This window comes from Camelus bactrianus, chromosome 17, assembly GCF_048773025.1.
Source record: "Camelus bactrianus isolate YW-2024 breed Bactrian camel chromosome 17, ASM4877302v1, whole genome shotgun sequence".
NCBI lineage: Eukaryota > Metazoa > Chordata > Mammalia > Artiodactyla > Camelidae > Camelus > Camelus bactrianus.
Genome location: NC_133555.1, coordinates 30,602,986 through 30,615,697, shown reverse-complemented (window position 1 = coordinate 30,615,697; position 12,712 = coordinate 30,602,986). Strand labels below are relative to the sequence as shown.

Genomic DNA, 12,712 nt, shown 5'->3' with positions numbered 1-12,712 from the left:
GCCCCGGTCCCAACCCCACCGCACTCCGCCCCACGCAACCCTGTCCGCCACCGCAAGCCCTGGCCCCCTCCTTAGACTTTGGCCTCTTCCCCGCACCCCTGCCCTCCGGAAAACTGCGCGGTGGGGCGAGGGGTCGCGCCACCTCTGGGCTCCGCAGTAAACGACCCTCCGCCGGTGACTCGGCCGAGCCCTGCACTCCTGCCTGCACCCTCACCCTCAACTGGCGCGGGGCGCGGGGGTCTCGGGGGTCGGCCCGGGGCCAGTCCAAGAGTGGCGCCCGAGGCGGCGGACTGCGGAGTTGTAAAGAACTCGGCGGCCGCAGTGGGCCGGGCGGGGCAGGGCGCGCTCTGGCGCGGCCAAGGACACTGGAGTTTGCGAGTCCCCGCCCGCGCGGCGCCTCCCGCCCTCGCCACGGCCCGCCGGACTCCCGGGGCCGCCGAGGCGGGGCTGGGCGGCCGCCGCTGCGAGAGGCGCGTCTCCCTGCCTCCTCCCCCGCCTGCCTCCCTCTCCACCTCTCTCCCCTCCCTCCTCCACCCCGCTATCCGCCGCCCCCCCACCCCCGCTCCTTTTTCTGCTCCCAAGTGCGCCGGGCGCGCGAGAGGCAGGCGGGGCGGCGCGGAGCAGGCAGCCTAGCGCTCTCGCCCACCGCCCGCTCGGCGCAGCTTCTCGCGGTCGCTCTTGTCGCCGCCGCCGGCGCGTCGGAGGGAGCCCAGCATGGCCGGGCCAGGCTGGCCGCGCCGCGCGTCTCGGGGGGCCTCGGCACTCCTGGCCGCCGCGCTTCTCTACGCCGCTCTGGGGGACGTGGTGCGCTCGGAGCAGCAGATCCCTCTCTCCGTGTAAGTGCCGGGTCCTGCGCCGCTCGGGGAGGGGACCCGGCCGCCCACGACCCGCTGTGTCCAAGTTTGGGCTCCTGCAGGTGCGGCGGGGCAGAACCTGCCGCGGGCGTCCGCCTCGCCTCTCGCACCTGCCGGCCGGGACCCGCGTGGGGTGGCGAGTCTGGGGTGGGATCCCCTGGTCCCCTCCCCGGGCTGGAGAGTGAGACCTGGAGAGGCTCACCTCCAGTGACAGCACCAACTTTGAATCCTGTTTACCGCATCCAACTTCCATGGGCCGTTTATTTACCTACCTCTTTGCTATCTTGCTATCTCACTTCTTTTGGGGGAGGGGGGAGGAGGAATTCTTCCGACTAGTCTTTGCCAGGTGTTGCCCAGTTTGGGTGATCAAGTTTTCAGGTAATTATTAAAATAAAATTCAGTGATCTTTCCGGAGATTCTGGGAGACTTTGCGCATTCTGAACTATGTGACCCCCCTCGGACCCCCTCCCGCTCTGCGCTCTGCAGTTTGGTGCTGTTAGTTGTTACCGAAGCGCTTTCTTTCTTTCTTTCTTTCTTTTTTTTCCCTCCAGTGTTATATTGCCCTACTCCTTCAGCCACAGCCCCGTGTGTGCATCTTGCGTGCATGTTGACTGTGACACGGTGTTACATTTGTTCTTGTGCCCTTTTTCCCTGTAGGGTGAAGCTCTGGGCCTCTGCTTTTGGTGGAGAGATAAAATCTATTGCCGCTAAGTACTCCGGCTCCCAGCTTCTGCAAAAGGTAAGGTTTCTGTGGTGGCAGGAAGCGATGATTTTTCCAGCACAGAAAATGGAGGCAGATTTAGTTTTCCAAACAAACGTGAACCCCGAGCAGCATCAGTTATCAAGAGGTGTCTCTGGTCCCCCGGTTTCTTGACAATGTACCTACCGTGCAGTGACTTCTCCCTACCAGCCGGTTATTTTTAGATGACACTTGATTCTAAACACAAAGAAAAGCAGGATACTCATTGGCACTGTCCTGGCTGGGGCTCGGAAACTGAGTGTTTTTGCATGGCTCTCCTCTCAGTGTCGGTATTGCTGTTTCAGTGTGAGAGCAGATGCTCCTCTGGCCAAAAAATGCTAACTTCATCCAAGGGGCAGAATCAGTGCCTATGTTATGATGGCTTTCACCTTGCTTGCGTTGGAGGCTGGGGTTCAGTGTATCAGAGAAAGATGCTGCACTATTGTTTGTCATCCCTGCAGTTGTACAATCCCATTATTCCCCAATCATCTAGACCCAGGGCTGGGATGCATTACATCATTACAGATAAGGAGAATGAATGTGGTTATCTTTCCACTCAGCTGCACTGCTGGGTAATAACCTATGAGAGTAGTCCACAAACTTAAGAAATTGGTCTGCGTCCATATAATTCTGGACAGTAATGAGAATAGAGAATTGATTATTAGGCTTTTATCAGAAGCTGCATCAATTTTAATTCAAACAGGCAAGCATTATGCTTAAAATTACATTGTGAGATATATGGTCCTTTCCCTCCCCTCCAGGAAAAAAATGGGCTGGGGAGGAGAGATTAGAGGGGTTAAAAGAATTTTAAGTTAACAAATCAACAGGATTAATCCAAGAATTGTTTCAAAGATAGAAATAAAATTGGCCTTTAGAGGATAATTCTATGAAAATGGGTACAAACAGCTTAAATTGTTAAGTTAACTTTTAAGCATTTTAAAATGTGCTTTTTGGGCCAATGTAACATATGTGTCATGCATGCTGCCTGGTAACCAAGTACGTATTTTATTTATGGCATTCTGCTTTAGCGAGTAGTGTTTTTGGGGACATTATATGAAACGGTTTGTCACATAAAATCCATATATCATAATGAAGCATCAGCCCACAACGGAATGACAGAGATTAGTCTGGTTTAAAAATTGCCAATAGCCATATTCTCTGAAACTGTGGAAAGGTTGTTTGCTCAATTCTGTTATTTGGGGACGGAGTTCATTGAATTATAGGCAATTGATAAAAATTTGAAGTTATGATTTGCCTTTATGGAAGATGATAATTTACATACCCGTGACCCACCTCTTAGTTTATAGGAGTTGCCTTTTTGCTAGTATTCTTTTAATCTGGACCAGTCTGTACCCTGCTTTGGCATTTTGCCTGTGTGTCAGATGTTTTATGTGAAGAGTTCTGGCCTATTGCATTGCCTGTGTATTTTCCTTATGCTTTTAAAGAAGAGAACATTTTGTATAACTTTATTGAAATTTTTCATCTGCATGTTGTAGTTTAGTTGCAGCACCTCTGAAAGTATCCCTTCAGAGCCAGTAAATGTTTTTCTGGTTGTTCTTACGTATCTTCTATCTCACATTTTGTAGGGAGCACATGAAATATATTTTTTCCTTTTCTCTGAAGTTAACACACACACAAACAATGGACAAAACCCCATCAACCACATTATTGACTACTCTATAACAGCAAATTGGAATAAGCTAAAATGCTTCTCTTACCTTCTCATCAGCATCCTTTCTGATATTGAATTCACAAGCCTTGCTTTGCTTTGCCATGTTTGCAGCTTGACAATTGGGTAATTATTTCCAGCTGTTTATGGCTTTGTTGTTTCTTCCTGTTGCCTGGCGTTTTGTAATCTGATGCGAGGGGAAGGTGAGGTGTTGCTGGGCATTAGGTTCCAGGATGGACATCTGCTCTTGTGTTTAGATTGCAGTCCCTGGCCATGGAGTCCTGAGACATCCATGGCTTTGGCTTGCTAGGGGAGGACTTCCACGAATAATGAGACAGGGCATGGTAGACAAGTTGGGGAGCATTTTTGCAGGTATCGCTTGTCTGTCTTGGTCCATTGCCCCCAAATATGATTGTATTTTTAAAATCATCAAAGAACATTGATTTAGAGCGCTCAGGGTATGAATGAGAAAAGATGCGAGGTGCTCAGGGTGTGGGGAGGTGTAACATCATTTGGAAAAGAAAGGAGACCGTTGCCTTTCTCTTGATTATTTTCAAGTTTCTGGTCATTTACACAAAGAATAACTCCTCTGAATCAAAACGCTAGGCACCGTCCCATCATGTCACTGCATCCTTCACAATTAAGATACTCTCAAAATGAGTTAGAAAACTTGATTGAGAAATGCATTAACACTGTATGTAGTAAGGGGACTCAAAGGTGATAACACTATGTTACATAATAGACTAAGTATATTTTTAAGACATGGGCATTTAAACTTGATTTTCAGTTAAGTAAGGTATATTGTATACCATTGTACAATTTTCTGTACTCTATGTAGTTTCCCTAATTGACACTTTATGTTTTGAATTGATATAGTATGTTCATTTTTAGAATGGGAGTTTAGTAATTTTTGCACTAAGGCAAAAACTTTACAAAATAGTTATTGTGAATATAAGTTAAATAATAATTGGTCATCTATTTTAAGGTGTTTGGAGACTGGGAAAACTGCCATTTTTGGTAACAGGTTTTTATTAGGTAATATAATTCCAGGTAGCAGTATTATCACCGACTTCATCAACATAAATACAGCTATTTAACAATATACCTCATTGTCATGGCTTCAGAAAGGAGCATATTTTATCAGTTGTTTCTTTGTTTAATACCATGGCTTTCATTACTTTAGCTTATGATAATTCATTTGGTATCCACTGCCAGACTTTTCCTATTTTTTCTTCTTTTTATCTTTGCTGAGCACAGAAATAGCAATCTATTAGTTCCTTATAATGAGGATATTTTTGATTTTGTAAAATACTGTAGTTCACATTTTAGCAAAGTTTAGTGTTTCTAGTACAGAATGGAAGAATGTGGGACTTGCAGACAGAGTCGATATTGATAGGTTTTATAGTTGGTATAGGATAGCGGGCCCCTGAAAGGGGAGTGCTGGTGAGCGGCTGTGTGCCTGTGTCCTACCTTCCTTAGCTGGCAGGTACTGCAGGGTTTCCATGCACCTCAACTTTTAATTAACTTTCTTATTTGACATATTCATGCCAGTATTCAGCTGTCTCTATCTTGCTTCATTTTTTCCCAAAGAATGTGCTTTGTGTGGGTTCTTTCGGGGAGGCATAGTTTCATTACCTCTCTATTTTGGGATTCAGTGAGATGCATTCTAGTAGATCTGGTAACCTAGGCTGTTAAACTCATGGGCTCCACACCTTTAACATTCACAATTTAAAGGTATTAAACCAGTGTGATTCTCATTTCATCCTCCTTAGGGAGAATTGGTAAGAGCCAGATTTGTCACTCTATTTAGTTCTGCATTCAAAGAAAGCATGTTCATGGGAATGAAGGGTTCCAATCACATTTTCCAGAATCATGATGATAAATACACAGTGGAAATACAGGTACTGTTTGTTTCTGCCATTAATGCTAGAAAAGAATTGACATTTACCTTGGATGCCTCATGTAGCACTTATCAAACATGCACTCCGTAGAATGCATAACCAGGATTTTGTGTTATCAACTATTTATTGAGAGGGTGGGTTTACTACATGAATGTGATGTCTCTTTCCACAGGACGGAGTCAGCAAAGTAAAAGGTTGGTTCTTTAAGCCATTTTGATAATTACGACTTTTCATCAATGTGGAAATCGACGGACTTTTAAATAATTGAATAGGAGCATTCACTTATCAGGAATTGGGTAGCAGTGTTGTGTTGCCTGTAGGAAGCCTGACACTACAGATTGCTTTATAGGGGAGGCGCTACTTGACTGAACAGTTTTGTTGAATAAACTTAGTTATTTGTCATCTGAGAGATTAATGCATTCAACCTATGCTGCCTATGTTTTAATTCACGGAACCGCTTCAATTACTGGACTCTTCCCTAGCAGATGATTTTTCAAAGTCTTGAAATATTGGAAATGACAGTTTTCAATCTTTCAGGGCAGTTTATTGGTCTCGTTAGCCCAATCACCAGGACATCAGCAGAGCAGGCTAAACCAGTTAGAATTCAGTTTGTGTGTCATCCCTGCACATACGTCTAATTGCATTTGTACACTCATACATGGTCACTTGCTGACCAGATCAAGTTCTTTTTGTCTGGCTTTGCTAAGTTTTGGTCTGAGCCTCTTCTGTCCATTTCTTTTTCTTTCCTTTTTTTTCTTTTTCTGAGAGTTTCTTTTCTGACAGATACATTTCTGCTTTGCTTTTTCTCTCATTAGGAACTGCTGCAGCCTGCATTGCTCCGACTTACAAGTGCTAGTCAAAATTAAGGGAGATGAAAACATAGGCATGGTTTGTCTGCGGCAAACTCAGATTTTTAATTCCAATGTGGTTATTAATTTTGATCACTTACCCTGGTGATCTCAGACTGGTTTTATTTTATTTTATCTTATTTATTCTAATAGCAGTGTGCTTTTAGGCAAACATGTGAGAACCAAATCACCTAGTAATAATAAAATCTGTCGGACATGGGCAAGCACAAATAATGTTTCTAGTTGTGATGAAGACATGGCCGTGTATCAGGATGAACAGAAGTAAAAGAAAGGTGAAACCATTACCCTGATCACCTGTGGTCCTGCCAGATGTCTCATTGTCCTGCAGTTTGGAGCACATATTCATGGAAATAAAGTTTGGGATTTTAGTCTTTGATCGATCCTCACTAGGTGTTTAGTGCTCCCACGTACACTGAACATTAAATGACTTGGTGTGTTGAGCTTACTTAAAGAGACATACATTTTCACAAGGATCCTTTGTTTCTGGTCTGCCATTAATCCAGATCTGTCATCACAGATACCAACAAATGGGCTTTATTCTTTATCTAGGTAAACGTTCTCTGTCAGATGGTAGTGGCATTTATTTCGGGGGTCCCCCCATCTTTTGCAGTCATACTGCTTATTGAAACAGCTTCCTGAGTTGAGACCCACAGGGTGTTCTAGACAGAGACGTTTAGCAGATTGCATATTCCCTGAGACACTGTGATTGGACTTAGAGGCCTGCAATGGCTGTGACTGAGAAAAAAAGGAAATAGATGTAAATGCCAGCCTATGAGTTAGTATATAAGATTGCCCCTACCCCTTTTAATGTAATTTTTATACAAGAGGCATAATGGCCTATACTTCATCTCCAGTGACTGCAGTGATGCTTTTGTGTATCATGGAACAAGAGGAAAAGTTCCTCATGTCAGGCCCTTGGCTATATCGATAGAATCTTCATCAGCCCTCTTTGGTCCATGAAACAAAAGTGAGCTTCTCCTTCAAGAGAAGAAAATGATACAGGAAAAGGAGGAGGAAGTTTGATTTCTGAGTATTAAGTGACCAGCAGACTGAGGTGGTTGCTTCTTAAATGTAAAGCAGGCTCGAAGACCCCTCTCTGACACAGTCCAGCCTGATCATGACGACTCTCGGCAGATGAGGCATCTGCACAGCTGATGTGTTTAGGGGATTTCTACGTGTGTAGTCAGCATGTCTGCTTTTCAGAAGAAAGTTATTTTACAACTACAGCTTTGAAAAGGGTCCAGCATGTCTTCAATAAATGGTAAACGTTTTAATTTCCATTTACTTTGAAACAACACTCATTGGGTGCTCATTCCAAGGCTGTTTAAATAAAACATCACATTTATAAGGTGTATTATGGTTATATGTTGCAGAGCTTACTGGTTACCCCAAATCAAGATTACAGAAATAAACAACTCAATAGCCAAATTATGAATGGACATTTCAAGGCCATATTGAAAAGGAGAGCATTATCTCTTGACAAGAAATAGATGGCTATTTCCTCACTTTGTGCACATCCAAGTATTTATCTTGGCACCCGATATTGGAAAACAGTACCCTCCCAAGGTTAAAAGAGCTGTTATCCATGTAAATGATCTGGACTGGCAAGTTGGGCAGGCCTGCAAATGGTTATGGGTTCGCAGACCAGATCTCTGGTTATCCACTTTAGGTGAAGCAACTGCCTGTCGATATTTGGGGCTTGCACATGTCATTACCATTATATTTGTTAAGTTTGTGCATACGTGCATATGCCAGGAGAAACGGATGCTGTTCACAGAGTGTGCCAGATGCTGCCGGCTGATGGGGAGGACTGTTCTTGTCCTCTTGGACTGCTAGTGAGAGGGGGTTGAGGGAACAAACCAGGGTGCTAGGACAGAAATGAGTTACCCAGTGTGCCAGGCTCGGGTTTGTCCCGCCTCTGAGATTTTTTGCAGCAGCTGCAGCAGAGGATCTGCTGAGACCTGGACCAGCTACATAATTTGTGGGGCCCAGTGCAAAAGGAAAATATGGGACCCTTTGTGAAAAAATTATGAAGAACGTCAAGATGATGACCACAGAGCATCACAGCAGGCACGGGGCCTTTTGGGCTGGGCAAAGTCCCCTGCAGGACAGACCTTGCTTGTTTGGGCTCTCTCTTTTCCCTCCTGGGTAGCCCATCTTCTCATTCTGTTTTAATGTTCTGGCCACAGTCAGTCATGGAGGTGTCCTTTCCCCATCTTTGTTCATCATCATAATAGGTACAAAGCTTGGAGCATTTTCAGAGACACATCTTGGGAGATTCAGTGTTGTTGAAGGAAAGGTCACTGGCTTAGGAGCTGTGGTGTTTGTCTCCTTATCTTTTCTGTAGGCATTTCCTGAGAGGCTTTGGGCAAATGGTCTAATATAATAGTAAAACCAGGTAGCATTTATTCCCTCTGTCGTTTCTGCGTTCCTGGTACACAGTAAGTATTTCACATAAGTCTTCCTACTAAATTCTCTCAACAACCTAATGAGTCAGGGACTACCATTCACCCCACTTTTCAGATTTAGAAGTTGAGGCTTTTAGAAGCAGCCTCCTCCAGGTGACCAAGCTGGTCTTCCAGAGTCTGCTTGCCTGGCCACAGTGTGATTATATCTGCTTGTCTTTGTGTGACCTTTTCCATCTCAGTTCCTGTTTGAAAACACTGTGAATAATACCTGAGTTTCTCTACCTCATGGGTGTTTGGGAGGATTAAATGAGACAACATCTGGGAAATTACTTCTGAAACAATTAAAGACTGGGAAAACAGCTGAGAGGAGAAAGTTTGGAGTCAGATGGACTTGGCGTTGAGTCCCAGCTCTGCCATTTCCTAGCTGGGTCACCTTGCAAGTGTGACACTTCTGAACCTGCATCCTCCAGTGTGAAAGAAGATCAGTATCTTCTACCTCAAAGGCTGTGGTGAGGATGAAATGAAATAAAATACATGAAGCACTTAGTGCCTGGCATGTAGAAGCTTCCTGTTATTATTACTGGCCTCAGACGAATACAAGCTCTTTAGATAACCTTCACTGAGCGTCTGTGGGGCCTGGGTCCATAGACATAAATGAGCAAGCGTGTGAACGGGTGCATGAGTGCTGGGTGCTGGCATGCAGGAAGGTGGTCCCACCTGGCACCTGACCGGGAGGAGCCTGGGGAACCAGGTACTTTGGAACAGGAGGAGGCCGCTGTGGACCCAGCCTCTGCCCAGACCTTCACTCTTCTTCTTGAGGTAAGCTCCCCTCCCCCTGAGAGTCGGGGTGTTGCCCACAGGAGGAATGGAGGCTTGAAGAGCCTCTTGAGGGTCTTCCTGTTACCCTCTCCCTGGCTCGCCCTGCTATGCAGGCTGTGGGTCAGGCTGAGGAGGGACCAAGCCTCCCTGACTGCTCAGAGTGAGGACTGAAGCCACAGGAGAGACAGTGTGCCCAGCGATTTGATTTCCGTGCTGTGGGAGCACGCCCAGAAGCCAGCCGCAGACACTCATTAATCCCAGTGTTCTCTTGGACAGTATTCCGGGCATTTCCTCCATGAGAATTCTTCCTGCTAGGCTCTCGGAGGACTCTAGACTTCTCCTAACAGCTTCCTGGGGGAATGGTACTGATGACCAGCTCGGGGACGAGTCACCTCACCGGGCAGTGTGGTCTTTCCTCTAGTCAGGGGGCAGGGAGGTGCAGCAGCGCGTGGGGACTGCCATCAACCACCCAATCACAGGAGGCTCTGAAGGGCAGCTTTGTTCCTCTTCCAACTGGCCCTGCCCGCCTCCTCTCCAGAGCTTCCTTGGCATCTTCTGTTGTTGTGTTTTGGCCTTTGAGCATCTGCAGTCCTCTATGCTCTCCTTAAAGATGTTGAATGAGTGACATGTGCCATCCCTCTTTGTGTAAACGTAGGCACCAACACTTTGAAATCGTGGGGGAAGGGATGCTATTGTGGTTGCATAACTTTTAACGATTGTTTATGCATAAAGCCATTATAGTCAGCAGTGAAAGTCAGATGTCAGTGACGAAAGTAAATGTGCAAAAGCTTTGGTGGTTTCGCTTGGACCAAATAGTTTAGAAAATTGCCCAAGAATCGTTTGTGCCTGGGAATGTTACAAAACTACAAAGTCTGGCTTCACTGGTGGCTTCTTGAAATCCACCAACGTCATAACCAGCTCAGGTGAACAGATTGTTCACTGGGACTGGAGAGGAAAGAAATGGGCTTTTTTGAAGGAGTGTTTAATGAGCCAAGCATTCTTCGTATTAAAGTAGATAATGTAAGGCATCTGATGTGGTCCTTTGTTTCACTTGGAGGTGGTTGGCCTATTTTACCTACCTCTCAGAGGTGGGGCTTGCAGCTCAGGGAGGTGGAGCACTTGCCACGTGGTGGGGCTGGACTCAGGCTGGAGTGTGTTTTGACCCTCAAGCCTTTGACTTTTCTTTGCAGCATGTGGGCTGATTCTATCTGAGCACAAGCTTCATTCTGGTTTTCAGGACATCAGCAGAATGAGAAGGGTCCTGGTGGGTGGGATGCCAGCACCCTCTCTGGTTTCTGTCCCCCAGACATGGTGTCCTCAGGTGGGGTTTTGGGACATGTGCTTTTTTGGCAGTGAAGACCGACTTTCTGGACATCTTGCCCCCGCAAGGCTGGAAAGGACTTCCTCTGCTCCGTGTGGGCTGGTGCTGAGGTGGGCCGGGAACAGTTCCTAAGGGAGACTGGGCAGGTTGACTGGAGTGGTCCTGGCTGGCAGGGGAGAGGTGGTGATGTTGGGCACCTTATGCCTCTGCTTAGCCTGGAAGGCAGGGCTGCCAAGGAAGAGAGTATTTTCCTGAGAAGGATGTGGTGTAAGCTAAGACACGAGGCCTCAGCTATTGTGCAAAAGGCAGGGAGCGTTTCCACTCACGTTTTCCTCCAAAAATCAAGACTACACTTCATGTGTCTGCTCAGGTCCCTAAGTATGGTGAGTGAGTGCGTGCCTCTTACACTTGATGATTTGAGGCATTTTCCTGAGACTGGTGTTTGCATTAACAAGGAATAAAACGTATAATTGGCCCTTGGAATGCCCCCAAGTCTAGACCCTCCCATGCTATAAACTTGACCCTGAATTTCCTTCTGGATATCTCTTGGCTCCCAGGAAAGAACCTGTCAGGTTTTAGAAGGATCTAGATTTCTATAACAGTGAGCCATGCACAGCTGAAAAGAGATTTTTAAAAAGGGCATGGGCTTTGGAGTTGCCTTCCACTCTGCCAGTCACTAATTTTACCTCCCTGAGCCTTGGTTTGCTCATGGACAGAACAAAACTAATAATAAAATCACCTGTGTCATAGGGCTTTGGGGAAGGCTAAATGATAGAACACATATGAAGTCATTTAGAGCAATATGTGGCACATGGGAAGCCTTAGTTCTGTGGCTGCTGTCTCATTTATAGTGTCTGCTTCATTATTACTGAAGAGCAACAGAGACTCCTAGAATTTTAGTAACTTTGATCCCATGATGAGTTCATAAGGTTAAGGCAACATACGTCATACACATTTAATGTGACAGGGGCACAGTGGCAAACAGAAGCATTTATTATGTTCCCACGGAGGTGGATTTAAATTTTTTTTGCTTTCTTTCTCAGATTCTCCATATCCTGTCCCTTGTACAGTACAGGTGGGCAGCTGAGGGATTCACTTTTGTTCTTGGTGTAACATTGGATTGTAATTTGCAAAGCAAGGTGAGAGAAACACCAGGCAGGCACTTGACTCTTTGTGCCTGCGCCATCCGAAATGCCTTTTCTATTGTGCTTTGTTGAGGCAGAAGCAGAAAAATAGGATAAAAAGAACAATTGGTGTGGGAGGCAGTAAATCCATTGGAGGTAGGCAGTCTTTGGCCACGAGTCATAACATGTGTTTTTACTCCTAGCCTCCCACCAGTTTCCATTATCACTGAAATTTCTATTAGCACAATATGTCACATTATGTACAAATAGCTCAACGAGCATAGGTTTTTGCCCTACTGACAAAAATGATGGTCATTCGGCTTCTGGGATAGTAAAACTCAAGTTTGAATGTTCTTTCTTCTTGCATTTTGGCCTGGGCCCCAGTCAGATGCTGTGCTTTTGCACATTAGAAAAGAGGGCACACCTTGAGGGAATCACTGTTAGGCAACCAGTAAAAGGTGTGTGTGTTGATATACATGGTGTGTTTCCCTTTGTTAAAAACTAGTAAGTACTTTAAAATCCCAGGGTCTGTAGCCAAGTTCCAGTATTTCAGAACATCAGGAATCATCTGGTCACCCTGAAATAAGATGTAATCCTCTCAGGGAATGGCTCACAGCTCACTAATCTTTTGAAAAAAGCCAACAATACACATTTCCCAGAACAGGAATTTCAGAATTATGGAGCTGTTTCTGGATTTCCTACTTAAACAGCAAGATTTTAAGTTTTTTTTTGCATGAAACAAATGTACAAATGCCCTGTGAGTGATGTGAAAAATATGTAGACTTAGAAAGAAATTTAAGGATTATTGATTTTTTAAAAAAATTACTTTTAAGAGAGGCAGTTGGACTTGGAAAGGCAGAACTGTGTAGAAGGGAGAGTCTGGATCTCAGGCCTATCAAGGGTAGAATCCAGTGCTGCTGCTGACTAGTCATTTGACTCTGACAAGTCAGGTGCTGAACCTCAGTGTTCTTACCTGTCAAATGGGCACGATGGCACTAACTTCTAGGA

General features: G+C 45.5%; 1 protein-coding gene across 1 annotated transcript in view; it reads left to right on the top strand.

Annotated features, from left to right (window-relative positions):
- The first annotated feature begins 460 nt into the window (after positions 1-460).
- The window catches only part of CACNA2D3 (calcium voltage-gated channel auxiliary subunit alpha2delta 3), a 776,451-nt gene continuing 764,199 nt past the window's right edge, over positions 461-12,712 (top strand). The window contains exons 1-2 of the mRNA XM_074344645.1: positions 461-836; positions 1,512-1,593. Coding sequence (XP_074200746.1) covers positions 715-836; positions 1,512-1,593 — 204 coding nt within the window. The 5' untranslated portion in view covers positions 461-714. The remainder of the gene's footprint in view (positions 837-1,511; positions 1,594-12,712) is intronic.